Source organism: Toxorhynchites rutilus, chromosome 2, assembly GCF_029784135.1.
Source record: "Toxorhynchites rutilus septentrionalis strain SRP chromosome 2, ASM2978413v1, whole genome shotgun sequence".
NCBI lineage: Eukaryota > Metazoa > Arthropoda > Insecta > Diptera > Culicidae > Toxorhynchites > Toxorhynchites rutilus.
In genome coordinates, this window is record NC_073745.1 from 321758323 (window position 1) to 321780366 (window position 22044).

Genomic DNA, 22044 nt, shown 5'->3' on the forward strand with positions numbered 1-22044 from the left:
GAAATCTAACGCCCCGGTCTGAGAATGTCTCCTTCTACAAGTTGGTTCAAACAGATATATTACATAGAATCTACGGAATAGCAACGAAAAATAATAATAGCTGGATAGTCTCAAAATCCTGGATTTATTTTGATTGTAGGGAGTATAAGCCAAGTTTCAGACTGTGCAAGTGAAGAATAATTTAGCAGTGGGGGGAGATGTGCTCTTGGAAAGATCAGTGTGCAATTGTGATGTTCTTATTGTGGCTTCGAGCGCCTCAAGAGTGAGCAAAAACAATTATGCGAAATAACAATAACAACAACACTAACGTTAACAGAACCGAAAATAGTAGCTACTGCGCGTTCGAGTGAGCGTTAGCTACAACACTACAACGGTCACACTTGCACTACGGATTCATTGCTATACTTACCCAAGGGAATATCATAGAGTTCTTCCAGTTTACTGTTATTATTGTTGGTGTGAGTGTTGGTAGTAGAATCGGTGGAACAATGGCTGTTACTGTTATTTACGTTATTGTTAAGGTTATTCAATTGGTTATTGCTACTGTTGTTAACGACATTGCTGTAGATATGCTGTTGGGATTGGGTTGAGTTTAAACCGTTAGACAGCTGTCCGCCCTTGCCGAGGGATGTCGCGACGTGTTGTTCCGCCGCCGACGTTAGGGACGTTGGCCCATTCGCTTTGGCGTTGGGTTGGTGATGATGGTGATGGGAATGGGCATGATGTGACGATGATACAACAGACGATGGGTGATGGTGATGCTGTTGATGAGTGTTACAGTGATGGTGACGATAGTTATTAGTGTTTGGATTGTAGCCAAGGCTAGGGTTTAGCTTATTTACATTAGTATTACTTGATTGCGAGACAGCAGCGCCTGCACTAGTGGGCGTTGTGGTTGATGGTGATGGTGACGAGGTCGGCCGGGATTCAGCGGACTGTGGACTAGTAGCGCTAGTATCGGCTGCGATAGTGTCTGGCGTGTTATTTGGCGTGGTAGCACTGCTGGTTGGATGATGATCATGATCATGGTCCGTACCATTGGTGGTTACTTTCTCGCTAGCGGATGGCTCGGGAATTTTAGATGCCGCAGGTGGCTGCGATGGAGCGTCAGTGCTGCTGTTACTATTAATGGTGGTGGCGGCATTTGTGGGGGTGGTAGTTGTGATTGGGGATGATCGCGAAGCGGCGTTGGCGGATTTCACAACTTCCGTGTTCTGATAGGAGGGTTCCTCCTCATCCTCCGAAACAGGCTGCGGATCTGAGCTGGGCGAAATCGATGGCGGTGAATCGGATGTGGCTGTAAGTACACGCGTAGAAAAAAAAAAGAAAAGAAACACAAAAAGAAATAATGTCACACACATGCTTCTGTTGGCTTTCCCGATACTTCTGCTCTCGGGAAGGATGTGTTAATCCGGCTGCGCGATTACTTGAACGAGTTTTGCAGGGCATGCGACCGCTGACGACCAACCAGATTCCCTCTTTGCTATATCAACTATGTACAAGGCGTTTCGGAAGCGTGGCCAAATTGGGCTAGATCTATTATTTACAAAAGAAAATACGCTGAATGCGTGCCACCAAGCACTGCTGTGCAGAAAAATAACATGTACATAAAAGCAGTGAAACTAAGCCCTAGAACTGAAATTACATGAAGGAAGCGAATGATGAAAATAAAATGGAAAGCAATCGAACAATTATTCCAAGCAAAACATAGACGATATACAACAACAAAGCAAAGTAGAAAACACTGCAAGCAGCGAATGAAATAGAATGAAAATAATTCACATAAACTTATTCTCCTTGTTTTTGATTTTGTTTTGAAAAGACAAATCAGAAATAAACAAATTGCACGAGACAACTCACAAACAAATCTCGATACACAGAGACTAAGTTAACATGATTGGAAGCTGTAAAATGTAATGTATACCACTGTGGTAATTCTTTTTTCCCTCTTCTAAAAAATAAAAGCAAATTATCGACGAAACAAATGATTGTTGAAGGCATGCCGCTAAATGCGAGATGCGAAATAAGTAAACAGTTCCTTGGTTATGCATACAAAAGATCCCGGAATAATTTCGCGCACGAATCAGTACCGAAGAAGCTTGGATGCTTGCTAGTGCACAGAGGTCATCCACAATAAGCGCCTAAGGCCCAGGCAGTGATGCTTCCTCCTCATATGGCCGGGACAAAATACTTACGTCCGTTGGCATTGGCAGAACCGTTGGTGGTGATGTTATTTACAATCGACAAATTCGCTTTCACTGGGGACTGTGGTGGGCTGGACGGAGTTGAATTAGCTGAAATGGGAAAAGGATATGGTGGGATTCGTTAGATCAATCTTGCTCGGGTGGAATTTCAGTACGCAGTATATTATGAACAGAACATTCAATGTGTCGTGTTTTGTTCAATTACGGTGATTAGACATTGAAATATATCTATCCTAGTTTTTACACATATATCTTCCATAGTCTTTCATAGATTCATTTGATCACAAAAGTCACGAATAATTCAATCACAGACATGAATTTTAGCACAAATACATCCAATTGGAATGATGAATGTCAGTCGACCAAACTGTGGCCTCAACTCATTCGATACCTTTTATTAAAAACGTTCACAATGCTTGGATACCTTTGCAATGGCACCTTCCACAATAGCCGTGGCATATGTAATCTGTGGAAGTATATACGGAATATCGCTGGTTAGTTCTCATTATTTAGCTAGTTGCAAATCATAACAAGGGCGATTTTTATTGTCGATCAGAGAATACTGAAAATACTCATCAAGTGCAATCAATAACGCATGTTTTTCACTTCAGATCTGCTGAAACAAAGAGAATGGCGACAAACCATTAACGTGTTGTTTATAAATTTGAATGCACAAACAACCAGCAAAAAAAAGAGAAAAGTGCTTTTTTTTTCTACTCGCATCTAGCAGAGAAGTAACCATCTTCTAACCGGTCTGTGATGCATTTATGCGACTGCGGATAAAAAGTATACAAAACGTGGCGCTCGTAAAACAGGGCTTCGCGATCAACATTTTTATTGACCGAGTTCATTGCTGAAGGTTGTTGAAAAATATCATGGCGATCAACGGCACAAATTTGATTATTGAGATATATGGAAGTAATGCTGTGAACTGGGAAGGAGGGGAAGAGTGGTAATTCTATTCACACAATAGCTGCTGATGAGTGTTGGTAAATAAATGAAAATGGGAACCCAAATGTGTTTGTAAGCGCAAAACCCGAGGAAGCAATATTCCGATTTGAGCCTTCTTTATTTTGTTGTATTCGTCTCTTCCCATAGATCAATATAGCGGAGAAAAGAATCGGAAAATTTTCGAAAAACTCTGAAGGAAGGTCGGTAAATTCGGATAATTGAACTCCCATACTTATTTAAATTACAGTCTGATAAGCGTTTAGTTCATTCGATGTTTGCGCTAATGAAATTGACCTTTGTTCGAAAGTTGTAACGGATTTTCAGGTGAAATAATGCACTCCTATATCTTCTATCTGTCAATACAAATAAAAATGGAATGCCATAATAATAATTGGGTATTATTAGGAGGTATTATAAAGTTTTTAGAAAGAGAAAATTGTAAACGGCCAATAGAAAGATCAATTAATGAATAGTTCTGGATTTGAACGCAAGATCGTGCTTAGTAAGAGAATGTGAATATGATGTCCGTATTCATATAATAAATCAATTTTAGGCGGGACGATGTTCGTCGTGTCAGCTAGTACTCAATATTCATACAAGATATCAAACGTGACGAAAAATCTTCTTATACATCGATTTCTTCAACGAATAGTTTGACAGTATGATAAATATTTACGCTTTAGCTTGAATTCTCAATAGAACACCCTCACACCCTTCACCCTCACTTTCCATTGAGGTCCAAAGAACTTGTCATGTGACAACTCATGAATAAAACTAATGTATTTGAGAATTTTTTCAATTAAGGGAAGGGTGGTAAAGACGGACACCTTAAGTAAACGTTGATTATTTCCGTGAATTTTACAGTTAATATACAGCTATCTCACCGCAAATTGATAGTCTAGCTCTCTTTTTATAATAAAATTTGTCTTCGAGGCGAAAATTTTTCAAAATGAATGTGTCCGGCATCTTGTAATTTTTCTCATTTTTTCATGTCTAAAATAGCTTCCGGCATTCGGAATGCATATTCGGATTACGTTTTAAAAACCGCTCTGCTGATTCGTCCATAACATATGGTTGCACTTGCAAACGTGGTAAGTGGGTATCTGTTAAAAAAAGAAAGGAGGAGATAATCAATCTGTTTTCAAAACAAAATTGCTTTCCCTTCGGTGAAGTCTCCGTCTTACCCGGCTTGGTTAGTATTTTTTCATCAATATTTATGGAGGAAAAATGAGAAAACATCACCGCTGATTCGTTAAACAGGAAGATGAGTGATGGCAAAACACTCACGTAATGAAGAATACCCCAAAAAATACTCGATAACAATGAGAACCTTATTTTTTGCAGACGAAAATTTACATCCAGCTGTTCTTTGTAGACTACTTTTTTGTTTTTATTTACAACGTAACGGAGAAACATGTATTTGCGAGTGAATGAAAAATCTTGCACGAGAATTGTGTCTGAAAATAATCTGATATTATAATGTCGAGTTTTGGTAGATGTACTGAAATTTTATAGTAAAAAGTAATTTCAAAAGGTAGATCAATCAATGAACAGTTCTGCGATTGGACCCGAGATGAATGCCACAGTAAGTAAAAATGCATAAAAGTTGCCCACCGAGGTAGGCTATGATATCTACCAGGTGTATTAAAATGAAACTACTGAAATTTGCTAACAAATTTGTCTGACTGTGAATGTGAACCTCATCATAATAATGCATTATTGGCAACTGTCTTGCAAAGGATTTCAACCCAAAACAAAACAAGCTCTACTCTGCAGCTTAGATTTTCATAAACATTTACGTCTATGATTTTCTGCTACCATTTAGAGAAACCTGAATGAATAATCGCATCGAATGTTCGTCGAAGCTTACGCTAAATACGTTCTAGAGAAATCACAGTGCTGTGAGTGGTTCGAAAAAATTAAAATAGGTGATTTTAAAGGTAATAAACTATGAGAGTGGAAAACTCCCGATAATTTCGAGGACAGTAAACTGCAAGAATCTTTGGACTAAGGGTGGGTTTAGACTAGTGATATATTCATGTGAAGAAATATGATGAGGTTTATAGAAATCGCATCAACTGTTTACACTAGCGTGAACTTCTATAATTAATATATTCATATTTTCGGTGAATTTATTCACCTGAAGTAGAACTGAATCCAACTTTAGTGATTTCTCACCAGTGAGAAATTCACAAGCGTTTACATATGCTGAATTTATTCAAGTTATATATACCTCGAATAAGTGTATCATATTTATTCTCACCCGTTTACATCTATATTCACGTGAATAAATCCATCTATAGCTATAGATCTCCCTAATGTAAACCCGCCATAAGAATGTGACTCAAAAACCATCTCCATTCGTTTCAAAAGCAATCCAAAAAATCGGAAATGGGTTACACGTGTGCTGAAAGAAAGTTATTTCTCCATCGGACTGTCACTGGCAATGAAATATGGATTTATTTCGAGAAACCTATGAATTAAGTATCTTCGGTAAATCCAGAAGAACCATCAACAACGACTGAATGGCCAAATCGCTATGGACGGCATGAAATGATCTGTGATTGGTAGGATCAGGAGGGTTTGATTTATTATGAGCTACTCAAACCCGGCGAAACCGTTGGTACTGAGCGGAAATACAACAAATAGTCAATTTAAATCAGGCTTTGGGTGAAAAAGGCAACATAAAGCGATTTTGAGTCATTTGGTTGGGAAGTTCTTTCACATTCGGCTTACTCGCCAGACTTGACTCACTCCAACTACCACCTATTTCCATCGATAGGGCACGCACTTGCTAAAGCAGAACTTTAATTCTTAGGAACATGTAGGGAAATGGCTCGATAAATGGTTTGCTTCTAAATAATGGTGTTCTTTAGGGGTGGCATCCACAAATTGCCAGACAGATGTGAAAATATATAGCCATTGATGGGAAATGCCTTAGTTGAAAAGTAGAGTTTTTCATTTGAATGTAATGAACGTGTTTTTTCTGTTGTTTTTTGAAACAATAAGAACATAAATATCATATAGCAGCAAGCAGCAATTTGATATCATCACGAATAAATACATATATTCCGTTTTTTCCTCCGAGCTATTTCAGTCGTAACCAGAAATATTTTAAAAGAATTTCGGAAGAAGTAGGAACAGTCTATTGTAAGAGAGGATTTTCCTTGAAGTCGGAATTACTCTTCCTTTTCGCGATAATCAACATTTTGCTGGAAGTCCCGTTCGAAAATACGAAATGAGCATTTTCATGGACACTCCAATACAGCCATTGCATGCCAAACCGATATAATGGTTTTCTGATTTTGGTAGTTTTGTTCCTTATCCCAATAATATTAGACCTGTTTTTTTTTATTTTATTCATTAGGGTGTACATTTCCATTTTAGGATGATCCGAAAATGAATTGCTTCCCCTTTTTCCTAAAATTGACCTTATCACAAAATTTCATAACTTTTGAACTACTGGGCCGTTTCAGATGATTTACATATCAAATTAAAGCCAATGAACTGGTTTTCTTTGAAAATATATTGCAAATGAAAAAAAAAAACGCCTCTTGCTTTCGCAATTATTGGTTGTATTTGTGTTTTACAGTTTACATGGTTTAGGGACAAAGGGCGCTATATTTTTTATATATTTTTTGAAAGCTCAGATCTTTTTGCATAACATATCCAAAATCAGAGGGGCGTTTTATGCGTTTTTGAGTTCTGATTTTTCAATATTAACATGTTTTGGTTGCGCAGGTAGCTTAACGAAAAATATAACAGATGAGGAGCTTGTTTCTTTTTCCAAACATGTTATGTGCATAAGAGTCCCAATGAAAATGGCCATCTCGAATAAAAATGTTGATTCCCACAAAAAACTTCCCTATGCAAAATATCTGCTCAATCGGCACAGCCGTCAAAGTTTGAGTTTTTAAAAATCGAAAAATCAGTCAAGGAGGAGTGAAGGAAAACGGGGTTTACAAAAAAAAACCAAATGTTTCAAATTGAATGGAACGTCGAGATCTACTGTCATCTCGATTTTGTTTTTGTCAAAAATCGACAATCTGGGACTGAATGAATGCGAGGCAAAACGTATGGTTTATGGTTATGGTGCCATGTCAAAATTTAAGTTCATGAAATTGTCTTTACTATTATCTCGAAAAAATATTTTCGTCAAAAATCGACTTTTCAGGCCAACGTCAAAAAGTCAGTATTTGATTAAAAAAATCGAGATAACAGTAAATCTCGACGTTTCACGCAATTCTAAGACATTTGGCAACAATTTTTTTTTTGAAACCCTGATTTCATGTGAGGGGCTTAGAATGAAAGGGGTGTAACTGGTTTGATCGATTTCTCAACATCGACTCTCTCTTTTGGCAATAACTTAGCTGCAAATGCATTCCCAGCTGTATTTGACAATGTGGGAGATAGATCAGAACCTCAACTATCGGATTATATAGCAAACTTAAATTGGAACGTTTTTGCAGTTGAGCTATTAACTGAAGAAAAAGTTGATGAAGAGAAATCGATCAAGTCACTTACACCCCTTGCATCTTAGCCCCTCATGTACTCTCTTGGGTGATTTTTCGATTTTCAGAAAACTTAATTTTTGACATGTAGGACAATAGTAAATGTAGTCCGAATGGGCTAATATTTTGCATAAGGTATTTTATCGTGAAAATCAACATTTCGCAGAAAGTCCCGTGTGAAAAATCGAAATGAAGATTTCCATTGGCACCATAAACCATACGTTTTGCCTTGTATTAAAAAAAAAGTGAGCCCAGAGTGTCTATTTTTGAGACAAAAAAAATCGAGGTAACAGTTGATCTCGACGTTGAATACATTTGGTATCATTTTTTTTTTTTTGAAAACCGCGATTTCCTCTACTCCCCCTTCGGTGATTTCTCGGTTTTAAAAAAAAAACTCAAACTTTGACGGCTATGCGACATTAGTAAATGAAGTCCGATTGAGCTCATATTCTGCATAAGGTAGTTTTTCGTGGGAATCAATTTTTTTAATCAAGTCCCTTTTGAAAATATGAAGGTCACTTTTTTCCCATATTTAATCTAATTAATATACAAGACACAAAAGAAATTATATAAATTGATTCAAGTCTCTACGTATAACATGATAGTCTAGTATTAAAAATTATAAAGAATATTGATAATGAAACCATGTTATAATCGCTATAAATCAATGTAGGCGCATGACAAACTAGTCTAGTGGTACTCAACCTTTTTTTCAGAGTGGCCACAAATAAGTGTACGTCATGATGTCACGGGCCGCAAAAATAAAAATAAATAAAGAAGGGTGGTGTCCAAGTCACGACCGCCTTGTTAACGTAGGGCTACGAAATTATAACCGGCGAGAAACAAGCATTATATAAATTCATGAACGAAACCCTTCAGTACCAAGAACCAGTACCAAGTACCAAGGGCCAATGAATGCATTCTCTCAGTGAGCGCTAACGTTTCGCGATGCTATAAAAAGCCAATTTGAACAGATTTTCAAATTAACTCTCGAAATTAACATGTACTGTTGATTGCTTCCTGTTTAGGGTGGTACTGTTACATTGAGCTTACTGAATATCCAACTAGCTTTTCAGTATATCTAAGTAAATTACATTTCCTTCTTCTTGGATGGTACTAACGTTCCAAATGGAACTTTGGCCTTCTCAACGTAGGTATTACTTGCGTACTTTTTATTAGTAGTACTTAGTTGAGATTTCTACGCCGGATAAAACGCCTTGAATGTATTCTGGAATGGCAAGTTCTAGAATACAGGTGACCACAGTGCAAGCCGGAAGAAATTTTTTTGACGAAAAATCCCCCGGCCAGAACGGGAATCGAACCCGAACCCCCGGCATGATTACATTTCAAACGCTTTCAAAAACAACGCTCCAAAGAACACTCGGAAGGGTAACAGAAAATCTGAACCGAATCGGGTGCAGCGTTGCCAATGTTCCAGTTTAAACTGGATTCTTCCAGTTTTTTTTCCCAGATCCAGTCAAACAGTTAAACCTTAGAAACTTCCAGTCTTTTAAAATATTGTCCAGCTTTATCCAGTTTTTTATATGGTTGCATCACTTTACAAAGTTTTTGTAAAATAAATTCACGATGTATAAAAATTATCCCTCTCTCACTTTTCTTTGACCAATTTTGTTTGTTGATATTTTTCTTCCGATCGATCCAAGGTGTATTTGCTATGCTGACTTGAAATTTTTATAAACATCAGACGTTATAGGTCCTCCAAATCATTCTAAAGCTCAGAAGTTCATAGGATCAATGTGCTCTATTGACTTTAATTGATTTAAGTAAAATTCCGTCCGTTTACATTCTTGTGTTATCTTTTGGAAACCTGAGAAGCCGAGAGAACTCCTCTAGAAACCCGAAGATATGTTCCATTATGCATCGCGCGTACGGTTTCTAGAAATTTCATCGTGACGGAGGAGAGTTATCTTTTGTTAACCTGAGAAGGTAACTGAGAGAATCCTCTAAAACCAATATTCCCGGCGATATGTTTCGTTATCAATCGCGCGTACTCTGTATCGAACTTCAATCGCGACAGAGGAGAGTTACCTTTCTTTAGAAAATAGCCACGAACAACAACTTGCAGCCGTTCTCCTTAGGGGCTTTGGATCCTCTGCTCTGGAAATAAATACGAGATATTTCAAGTTTTTTCAAAATAAAACCATATTTTCTAGAGGTTCTACAAGAAAAGATCCTCAAATATTGTTTTACAGTAATGTTCGGGTGGTGGGAAACGTTATTTTGATCTGCTCGAATGGTTAATTAATAGTTTATTTCGCTATTTTATGAGCTACATACGCTTCGAAGGACTATTTCTTAAGAATTGAACTAAGTAAAAAAATGATTTTAGATAAATCAAAGCCGAAATTCTTGAAATAACTTTAAAAAATTCACAGGATCCAGTTTTCTTCCAGTTTTTTTAAGATCAATCTTCCAGTTTTTTGAAAAATATTATTGGCAACTCTGATCGGGTGTGTGGTGGGATGACGGTGCTGACAGCAACCGCTGCGGAACATATTTTCTTCCTCAGTTTCCCACCGTAGAACGTAGCAATCACCGCCGGAAAGTATGTTCTTCATATCGAACTTGTAAATCGTTGCACTTTGATACCGCTTTTAACCCAGAAAAAATGCTCGAATTTACGAAAATTATTTGATCGATCGAAAAACATCATCATCAATAAGTACACCTATCCCTCGATTTACACTGAAGATAGGTTCCCGATAAAACCGTGTAGGATGAAATCTTAGATTTTGCTATGTAAAACCGTGTAAAACGAAATAAACTCTCGATATATACTCAATTCAATCATTTATTTAAGTAAAACAATTATAAAAATCTGCTTATGAAATTCATTATAGTTGTATCCAAATAAACAAAGAATTCTTCAAGAAATTAAATTGCAATAAGTTTATTCGCAATCACCACTTTTAGGAACTACCAGTATTTTTATTCTGATTAGTATAAAGTCATCCTTATCACTTGAACATTTCTGATATGATTCTGGTTCAACAGTCGACGAATTCGAGAAGATCTCAGATTCGACTTCAGAACTAGTGATAAAAGATTCAATTAACAGCTGCGTAGATTTGTTATGCTTTATTTATCCTCAAATTTATTAAAGGCATTTCCTGCCGAAAGCCGATAAATATAACTTTCCTTTACTTTTCATTTTTGTCTTGGCATTCTAACATCTTGAAGAATTTACACAAATTACACATAAAGACTCCAAAAGTAATAGCAAATTGATAACTTGCCAGTTCGGGAACATAAAATCGCACTCGTAGTCAAAACTATGATCCTATTCTACTTACTTACATATGAACTACATATATACATTTTTCAAGTTTTTCAAAATTTGTTATTTCATAAACCGTGTAAAAGCGAAACCGTGTAAAACAGGTACCGTGTAAATAGGGGGATAGGTGTAATTCACGATTTATCAGTCATCCTGCTAGCGACCAGGCGGCAGCGGCAGCGAGGCTTTAACCCTCTACCCCCCGAGTTTTTTATTTATCTAAAAAACCTACTCCACTTTTATCTCGAATTTCTGACTTTCAACATAAAATACTTCTAGCAGAAAGCTGCCAGCATAAAAACAATGTGTATGTGTGATAGATGAAAATATTCTAAAGAAGTTCTAGTGAAAGTGAACATTAAAAATAATGTCTGAATAATTTGAAAACAGAATCCGCGAAGCCCGTCTAAAGGCGGTCTTGGGCTGTAGAGGGTTAATTTTTCAAATTGGCCTATTTTGAGGCAGGCGGCGAATGAACTGAGAAAATCCCAGGGTCTGAGAAATTTTTTTTAATTCAAAACATCATCATCATTGGTGCAATAAATCCGAACACGCTCCTAAACTCATAGGAGCAAGCCTCAATAAAAGAATAGAATTCAATTCTCTTTTGATTACTTTTTTGGGCTCAATTGTTTCTTTTTTTTTAAATTATTTTTTGAATAACGACTTTTGTTAAAAATTTAAATATCCTCGTTGGAGGTGAGAATAGGTGGAAAAAGAATGTTTTCGATTCGAAAAACTATCGTAAATTAGACTGGAACGCACTTCTGATTAAATAGATATGTTATCTAATAATGCACTTACGAGTGTTCAGAAAATCGTTGAAAAGTATAAATTTTTCACTGAACTGCGATTAAATGAAAGTTGACCCAATCTCATCCCTTAGAGGAGGTGGCAATGGGTCAAAGTAATATATATTGTTTTCTTTTAATCAAGTTCTCAAAAAGTTCTGTTTTGATGCTGGTTCCTGGAGCGATATCAAACTTCTTTCTTCGCTTTCGAGCGCCGCTCAATTCTTCTGGTGAACTTGGAACATGTGAGATGCTCTTTAGTATCGGCTTCACAGTAATCGGATAAATGCCACATTTCATGAATCCCGAAATCAAAAACAACAATGATTCATCCAGACAAGACATAAAATAATCATTCTATGAAACATTTAATCTTGTAATAGTTCTGTATAATGCTATGCATGAGATTTTTCTGGGGAGTTATTTGATGGCTATTTACACATTAAACTTTGATGAATTATTAAACAATGACTATAAACTATTAGTACTACAGTTAAGTATTATGTATTGGAAGTAGTGAAATATATCTCCTACTAAAATGTTCACTGCCTCCAAAAATATTTGCAATATTTGTCAATATATTAGTAATAGTAACATTCTTCGTTTTTGACCAATTCTCTTCCCATTCGACTGTCATTTTAACACACTTTCACATACATTTCAGGCAGATCAGTCCACTAGATTCTGAGGTAAACGTTTTAAAGCGCTCCTTTTCAACGTTTTAAAACGTTTTAATCACTAGTTTGAAATAGAGCATCTACGCACTGAGCTGCCAGCAGCATCATAATCACTATATTGACATCCAAAAATAAAGGAAAATACATTTTCAAATATATCTTAACTAATCACTAAAATGTCCCAACATCCAACTTTGATTTCAACGTCCGGAAGAAAATCACGAAAATCAGTAATTTTTCGATCTTCCCTTAAACTCGGGTTATTATTTAAACATTTCATGAAATATGTTTTCGAAACAGGCTTGTGGTCTGCATCAAGATATATTCCGGACAAAGTGATTTTTTTAATACTCATACATTTCTGCTATAGGAGAAGGTTTAAATAAACAATTCCATAAAAAGGTATATACCGAAAAAAAATTGCTTCGATTTTGCTGAAACCATCCATATTTATTCTTTGTTGAAACGAATTAAGATCATGGTTTTTTTTATATGGCTCTTAGAGTGCACCATCTCGAATAAGTGTGACCATTTAAAAAAAAATAAAACTTTCGAATCGCTTGATCACGTTTCGATATATTACAAACAAATACAAAAATTATAAATAAAATTTTCTTGAAAAATATGTTGCGCTGGATCTAAATTCTGAGCAGAACCATTCTTCTTTTTTTGAATTTTTGGAGGTTTCTGAGGGTTCAAGACCAATACGACCCTGGCTGTTTATTTCATTTTTTTTAAATCTGAGATAGTTTTTAACATATCGAAAATTCAGTACTCCATTTTTTTGTTTTGTGTTTTCTGCACTTTAGGTATATTCAAACTTTTGTAAACTTTTGGAACGATCAACCGATCTTTGATGTTTTTACAGCAAATGATAATGATCAAAAATTTAGAAAGATCAATTCTCTGCTATTGAAATTGGATTCTATCTGCTGCATATAAATACAAGTAGCACTCACCGGTGATCTTCCTGAGCGTGTACGAGCCTCGCTGCGACTCGGTGGCCAGTTTGTCGACGATCGCTTCCAGCTCGGCGTACACCTTGGACGTTTCGTTGTGGAACTGCTGCTCGGAGGCGAACAGCGTCTGCAAGTTCGTCACCAGGAACAGTATTCTCGAGTCGTGCAGCGCCGGCAGTTCATCGTGCAGTTCGGTGTTGAGCACTTCGTAGGTACGCTTCGCTTCCTCCAGTTGCTCGCGACCCTTTGTGATCTGGAAGAAAGAATCAACCATGACTCGTTATGGCAACGAAACGAAAGCAATGTAACAAACCTTGACATCGTCCTTGCGCTTGGCTGCGTTGGCCTGCAGGCTCTGGAACGAATGCCGCTGGCTGTCGTAATCCACTAGTTTGCGGCCACGCTTGTCGATTTTTTTCTGGATTGGGATAAGAACCGAAGCATTAGTGTATTGGAAAAAAAACTAGATGAAATATTTTACTGACTCTCATCTCTGGAAACTGCGAGGTGTAGGTGTTCAGCGGTATCAGCACCTGGTCACCTAGTTTGTGCGAAAAGTCCTGGAACAGCACCTCGACTGTGTTGGTCTGCGCGTACAGTGCCTCCGAACCGGTCCACTGGCTTTCGTACACTTCGTTTATGGCATCCATGAGACTCTTTGAAGCGGTTTGAACGGCTGAAACGGAGTAAACGGGATTCATAAAAAATTGTCTCACCTCTGATATGTTACCCTGGAAGGTAACTAACCTCGCACACATCGGATGTAGTTGTTGAACTCTTTCTGCAGTCTGGTGGCACTGTTTTGCTGTCTGGTGAAGTTGGTGAGATGTTCGTCGAAGATTTCATCTGCGGTTCGGTCTACTTTGCCGAGATTTTGTAAGAGCTGCGAAAGAGAGAGAGAGAGAGAGATGCGGAAGAAAAATTTTAAAAATTTTGTGGAACCAAGGTACTTGCGGCTATTGCCATCAGATGAATGAACCCTCCCGCTATATTATAATTTGGCATCACATTAACTACGTAAATCATACACGGGTAAACCACATTGCCTGACAGGCTGCTGTCTGTGTCTAGTCTGTGCGCTAAAAATAATTCAATCATTAACAAAAAGAAGCGAGAAAAATGTTTCACTGGCTCTGATTTTTTTTTTGCTCTGGTGGTGAGAAATATCCCGACCAAACATTAGCTAATAAAAAATACGCTTGAACAGATTAAGTACGGTACATTTCGACGCACCGCATTGAGCGCAAATTTATGCCGATGACATCAGGCCCCAAAGGAACCACCGAACCACCGAACTACCTCCTCTTCCTGTGCGGCTCGTACTATACGCGTAGGATATAGAGGATGTTTAAAGCAATCGTGTATGCTGTTTAAATGTTTGTTATTTTGTGGACGTGATTACGTAATGTTGCATCTGTTTGCTATGATTATATGATGTCATTTCGATGGACACCGAAATAAAATGAGAATAAAAAAAAACTAATACGAAGATAAGTCAGCGATCTTAAAAATGTAGTGGAAGAAACCGCAGCGTCGGTGAAACGAAGAGTGAACAGGTTCAATAAGTGGCTTAGTTAACACTTCCACCCTAATGTGCAATATCAATACGGGCCAAATGGATCACGAAAGCCGGTTATTTCCATGATGTTGCTGCTCGAATGTGAATCCTTCAATGAATGAACTAAGGCCGTCATATACCGATATAGTGCACTTTCAATCGTAATATCAACCAAAAGTACTTGATTTACAACTTATAGACATACTAATAGGGTCACGGGTAGATACCGGTATTGAACTGAATGACGTTAGGTGCTCCCACACATGTGCGCTGTGATAATAATAATAAAAGTAAAAGCAGTAGGAAGAGAGAATACACGTGGGTGACCCTGGAAGCTGAAAAGATTTTTTTTTACGGACAGGCGTTAGACACATGTGATTGATTTTTTTTCAGAGCTGAACGGATGTTTACTTCGTCTCTCTTTTCTGGAGGACGGAACTATTTTTTCATTAAAAAATCGAAATCGTTCGTTTCCGATATGTAAACAGCAGTAACCCATGCTTTTTACATAGCGTTTTACACAAGATTGAACAAAAAATTAATGATGAAAGTAAGAAATGTTTAGCATGTTCTTATATAATCATATTTTGTTCAATGATTATTCGAGCGGCAGTAAATTTTGCGATTTTTTGTTTTGTTTGTTTCAAATGGATTTTCCTTCTGGTTAATTTGTTTAACCATCAAGTTTTACTATTGTACGCAGAATGTTGAAAAGCTTTCCATCTGTGAAAAAAAACTTTTTTCGGCAAGAATAATACTCTCTTCGATCGAGCCACTCTCAACTCTCTTATCCGCTCTTTGAACAAGCAGGGTGCCGACTACCTTGAGAAACTTTGAAAATCAAGGAATATCAGGGCATTCAAACAATATCAGAGAAAATCAGCCAACTTTGTAGGTCAAATCGATATCTAGTTCTTTTACCTTAGATTCACCATGTAGATCATATGGCAACAGGGTTGCCACATATACAGAATATTCTATATTTTACAGATTTTTAGCAAGGATACAGAGTTTCCGGTTTTTTTTTTAAATTCAATTTTAAATACAGGACGGACTCGATTATTTACAATCTTCGATTACTTTTTATTGTATATAATCGAATCCTGTATATATACATTTTTTAATTTGTTTTTCATGCATATATTTTTCGTTTTTTTAATATAGTAGAAGAATTTAATTTGTGTTCTGTTAATTTGAGAAGATGAATCAACTCTCAAATTCACAGAACACCTTTCTCACACGAAAATAATAATATCTTTTATTTATCTCTCAAGAGGTGATAGACGATCATATTTGATGAAAAAAGAACCCTTCTACGCATATGGTCGAATTTCAACAATCGACAGAGTTATTGAACTTTTAGTACAAAATATATAGTAGAGAAACATCTAAATTAGTGGATTTAAATAACATTTTGGAAGTGAAAAACTTAAAGATAGCGGTTTTGAATGTGTCATCAATTATTTTAACCCCAAAATTCATAATGAACTGAATTGTTTCTATCAACCAAATCAAAGCTCTCAAACCGCTCTGTAATTTGTTCATTGACACCCAACTTCTATCTTTCTTAATTTCGCTGCAATATCATTTTAAACAATTCATGGGGGAAATTCAATCAAAATATTCAAAAATCACGATTTTTACTCCACTGTGTTGTATAATCAGTCTTCAGAAAACATACGCTGCGCTGCCCTCGAGTTTAATTTTCATCAGCACACGTTCATAACAAACACGTATTTTCTCTTGATACGAAATGCACCAAATTCAGAAACAAGTAAGCCTAAAATGAACACGGTGCAGAATTCAGATACTACACTTCGCTTCTCACTTGTGTGATTCCCGCCTCATTTTGTACACACACATATCAAATTCTAGCGCCTCTTTTTGTCTTCGCTCGTTCTAAGCTAAGCAGTGTTTGCCAAATGATCTATTCACTGAAAAAATCGCTTTCGTTCGTTCAAATATGATCATACACAAATCATTTCCCCCAGCGGCATTCTTTTGTTGTTATGGGCTGCAAATCACGACACAAAAGAGAACGAGACAACTCTGCATCGGTTCGCACTTCACGATACACCGACACTAGGGTGCCAATGAAAATGGTCATCTCGAGTTTCAAAAAGTTACCCCATAAAAAATGTTCACTACCTCGAAAAAACACCCTATGCAAAACATCAGCTCAATTGGACTTTAGGGAGAGTGGCGCAATGAGTGGCGTTTGAGTTTTATGAAAATCGAAAAATCACCCAAGGGGGGAGTAAAGGAAATCGGGGTTTTCGAAAAAATGTTTTTTGATGCCAAATATCTTAAAATGGCACGTCGAGATCTAGTGTCATCTCGAAAAATATTTTTTTGTAAAAAATCGGCACTCTGGGCAAAATATTAGCTCATTCTGACTTCATTTACTGGTGTTACAAATGTTAAAATTTGAGTTTTTTTGAAAAATGAAAAATCACCGAAAATCGTGGTTTTGAAAAAACTCCACTCTCCCTTAAGTCCGATTGAGCTGAAATTTGGCATAGGGTGTTTTTTCGAGGTGATGAACATTTTTTATAGGGTAACGTTTTTGAAATTTTAGGGTCGATTTTTTCCCATACATTCATTGGCACCCTAACCGACACGCAAGCAGAACCATCATATACGATTTCGGTGCAGAAAGTTTATTTTCTTCTTTGCCTCTAACATATGCATATCGACCTCTCCATGCATCATGAAACAGCAGGATCGTACGGACTACTCAAAGCGAATGATTCATATTCAGCTAATACAGCAGATCCTGATTTTTAAGTCTCAGAGAGTGCAAACTATATGATTATTTAGCTCGATAGAGGCTAAGGGAAGGGTAGACAGATCATATTTTCCATTTTTAACGCCGCTATCCCTTGAAATATGTATATTCATATCGACCGCATAGTTTTACTAGCAACACCGCTCTCTTTTCCCATTCGTTGCTCTCCGCAAATGGTGACCGAATGATGACGTATTTTTCTTGTATCATTTATTGCTTTGCACTTGTCTGTGCAGTGGGTTTCGCTATAATAGAGCGGGACGGTATATGCGGTTCAAACTTGAATGCAGTCTTCGAAAATGGCTTGCGATGTTTGATACTGCTCGAATATGCAAAACACAGTCTTCGTTCTTCTCTTGGTTTAATCATTTAGTGTAACACAAGTGATTACTGTCATTCATACAAGTATCTGAATGATCCTCTCATATTTGGTTATATGTTCGTGAGAGGTTACTTGCATGACTCATTGTGTATCATTCGATTTTGATCGAAATCCAAACTCTGAAGCTAAGCATAAAAACAACAGCGCGCCTCCATGCCAACCGTATGCGCTTGTGTGAAGAAAAATAACTCATCAGAGAAAGCAAAGCAGACAAACCAGATTCGAGCGCGGTTTAAAACTGGGTATATAAACCGGTGTGAGGATACGGTGCATTAAAGATGTTCAAACTTTAAAGCGAACGGTGTTGACAACAAAACATTTCAACTATGTTTCGGTGCACCAAACGGTTCGGCGCCCGAGCGCAAGTGTGCGCAAGTAGTGAGAGTTCAACTGGGTGCAAAAAAACAAGTTGCACATCAGCACCGCGTCCGAAGGTTGCTTATAATAGCTAATTAAATTTCACCTTAACGGTGAATTTTTTTTTTCTTGCAATTAGTCATATTCGAAATATGAAAAAAGACGAGTGGCCTTTAAATCAATTTATCGTGACTTCTATATTGAACTCATGAAATAAATTTCAAAGCGATTTGATTTCAGCGATCCGGTTAACAAAACTGCGGCAAAACCCCTCAAAATCTCGTCAGGCTACCACATCTTAATGATTTGATGCGCCAATTTCCTAAATTCGTTGAAGCAGGTATTAGACAAGGCTTGGATAATGAAATAAGGCTACACAAGACGAATCTTATGAGGCAAAAATTGGGTGACTCAGATATAACTTGGTCCCAGATGTTGAATGTCAGAAGGCGTGAAGAGAAATTTTGGTATCCATTGCTAAGGTCGTTTGTAAGACACTTCTTGATAAGATTCATCAGCGTGTGTTGAGCGAATATTTTCGCGTAACAATGCCAACAAAACAAAGTCCGGAAATCGGAATCGAAATCGTTTGCACCAGAAATTATAGACTCCCGGCAATATCAGATCAACAAGTCATAACCCAAAAAACATAGGCTGAACAAGACGGTTAAAGTATTTATTTAAGCCAAGTAAAAAGTTACTGCTCAAAGTTTCAATTTTTGAACCTTAAAAAATCTCTCAAAGTAGAAGTGCAAGAAATCTGGGTTTTTAAAAAAAAATTGTGAGTTGCATGAAACGTCGAGATATGGAGTTATCTAAAAAAAAATTTTTGGCCGAAAATCGACCTTTTGGGACTTGGCCTGAGAGTGACCAAATAATCAAAACTTTGAGTGCTTTGAGGCACCCCTAGATCATGTCCGATTGAGCTGAAATTTTGCACAGGTCTTTTTTTTTTGGGTAAATAAACAAAATGTACATGGTCGATTCTTTAAATTCGATGATTATTTTTTCCATACCTTCATTGCCACTCAGACTAAGTTCTAAGTTTCGAGATGACACTGGATTTCGACGTTTTATGCATTTTTAAGTCATTTTGCAACACGCGCGCCGAGCGGGGTTTTTCTTTTAAAATAAATTAACACAACCGTCGGTTACTCAATCCAGACTCCCCGAATTTATTTTAGTTTTCCTTTCTCATCCCTAAGGAAGTTTTCTTACTCTCTATTTTCCGTTAATGTGGGAGGTACCACATTCCTGTTTAGCAATCCTTTATCGGATTTATCCCTATATTCTAGATGGAAAAATATCTTATGAAGTTTATTTATGAAGGGACGTTAATTACAATGGGAACTGGGGGTATGCCCGTCACTGGGGGTAAGACCGGCACCTCTTTAGTTTTACTAGAAAACTCGAATTAACTATGTTTTTTTCCATGTTAGTATTTATTGTTATAGACGTTTGAAATCGAATCCAACGCACCGTGATTCGTCGAATGTGAAAATATTATTAAAAACAAACGCGAGTACCGATAATGTGCAACCGTATGTAATTTTTCGGTAGTGAATTTAAGCTTTTATTCTTTAACGAGGTTTCAAATCCTTTTTCTTTGTTCTACAGTTTGTCTTCTGGATTGTTGAATATCACTGGGAAGGAAGGAAGGAAGGTATTGAATTAGAGAGACTTTAAACTCTGAGAGTTCATTCGTCTCTATTCACTGGGATTCGAGTTGAGTTAAGTTAAAGCAATAAATTAATGGAAATACAGTAGAACCCCGATTATCCGTGGAATAGTCAGGCTAGGTCACCGCGTATAACGAAAATCGCGGATAACGCAATAAAGGGCTAAACAAGAAGTGTAAACATGAAAAAAATATGTTTTAGGTCGTGTAAGGTCGTAAGGTCGTGTATACCTTACGTGTGTGTGATCAGATAATGTGAAAGCCATGACCAAAACAAAAAAAAACCATACCCTACCACTAACCGACACATTTGGGGAAGATTTATAGGGAACTATCGTTGGTGGAGTCAAACTGGCAGCATATTTAGTCTACGCTGGTTTGACGAAATGAATAAATAAATAAATGAAATTTTTGATTATGTAACTTGTTAAAATCGTCTTTTGAATGAAACTGACAAATTATCCAGCCAGCTCACTTTAGTTTTTTTTAGTTTTAAATAGTATTAGGAATATATTGGTCTACAATTTCGATTGACTACAATAAAATAAATAAACAAACGTGCTTCCAAGACTTTGGAATCCCCAGGTCTGCGTTACATGATCACGTTTTGTGAAAGGTGGTAAGCTTGAGACTAGGACCTAGATTCCATCGAACTAGTAATTGAATTGTGGTGTGATTTGAGCTAGAGATGGGCGAGCGCCCACGAGCCGCTCATTTGAGCCGGTTCGTCAGAACGAGCGTACGTTCCACGGTTCTTCACAAATTAACCGCGGTTCAAAAAAGAGTCTCGGCTCAAAAAAAAGTCTCGGCTAAAAAAAGCCACTCAAATGAGCCGGATCGCTTCAATGAACGAGCGACTCTGAAGCCGCTCACTGAAATGGACCGTTTTGCCCACCTCTAGTTTGAGGTGCCGCATGATAGATTTGCCTAATATCATATTACTCTCTTTTCCATATTCCATGTTCACCGGGGCTTCTTCCAATCATATCTCCGGAATCAGTTGAGCGATTCGAACCATATTCGATAGTGACATCTAGAATTAGTGCAGGCTTCACCCGCACTGGTTGGTGAACTCTGTTTTTATATCAGCTTTTAAAATTGACTATTACTTGAAAAATTGCCGATATATCAGTGCTTTTAATATATCTTATATCTCATGGAAAATAATCTAGACAATGATTCTGTGAGGGAAACATAACAATATGTGCCCTCAGTTCTCACAAAACGACGTTTTCCCTTATGAGGCCAGGCTTACCCCAGTTCCCCTACCCCAACAATTTATTTGGTACTAAGAAAATCTTAATGCTTAATGCAAGATATTCGATTGTTACTGAATTATGGGTTACACACGAGCGATATCGCTATTTCTGCTTCAAAGTAGCTTCTGTACTTCATGTTAGAAGCGACTGAGAGTTTTCTGTTTTGGCCAACCAATTAATTCTACTCAATCTAATCTAACAAAAACTAATTTTTTGTAATGTTTTACAAGCTTATCACGAAAATCCTGTGAACGTTTCATGTTGATATGTTTAGCCATTTTTTTTACCGATCGATCAAAGTTTGAATTAAATGAGAGAAGCACTTCATCGCAAATTGTACCATCGGTACAAAATGCTGTGCGTACCCTCGGAATTAACGATTCGTAAGTTTCGTTGACGATAACATTAAAAGAAATTACGTAATCTTCTACAGTCAGACGAAACAAAAGTGAACTTGATTAGAACCAACAGGAAATTCCGGTAAAATTGCAATTTATATAAGATAATAAGCACACAGCTTGTACTGTGAAAAAGTGGTCAGGGCAGTCTCCCTTCTAAATCCTGTGACAGATACCCTTTCCAAAAGTAACCTGGGAAACCAAGCAAGAAAGAGGGACTGGGCGGCAAATTA

The 22044-nt window shown here is 37.1% G+C and overlaps 1 protein-coding gene across 4 annotated transcripts in view; it reads right to left on the minus strand.

Annotated features, from left to right (window-relative positions):
• Positions 1–22044, minus strand: part of LOC129764941 (amphiphysin) — a 155040-nt gene that overhangs the window by 14997 nt on the left and 117999 nt on the right. Inside the window, exons 2-9 of one of the 4 annotated variants that reach the window (XM_055764611.1) lie at positions 14139–14274; positions 13877–14067; positions 13705–13809; positions 13392–13644; positions 2629–2670; positions 2196–2294; positions 843–1297; positions 410–761 (exon numbers count right to left, since the gene is read on the minus strand). In XM_055764611.1, the coding sequence (XP_055620586.1) occupies positions 410–761; positions 843–1297; positions 2196–2294; positions 2629–2670; positions 13392–13644; positions 13705–13809; positions 13877–14067; positions 14139–14274 (1633 nt within the window). The remainder of the gene's footprint in view (positions 1–409; positions 762–842; positions 1298–2195; positions 2295–2628; positions 2671–13391; positions 13645–13704; positions 13810–13876; positions 14068–14138; positions 14275–22044) is intronic. The other 3 variants (XM_055764612.1, XM_055764614.1, XM_055764613.1) reach the window with 3 other exon arrangements.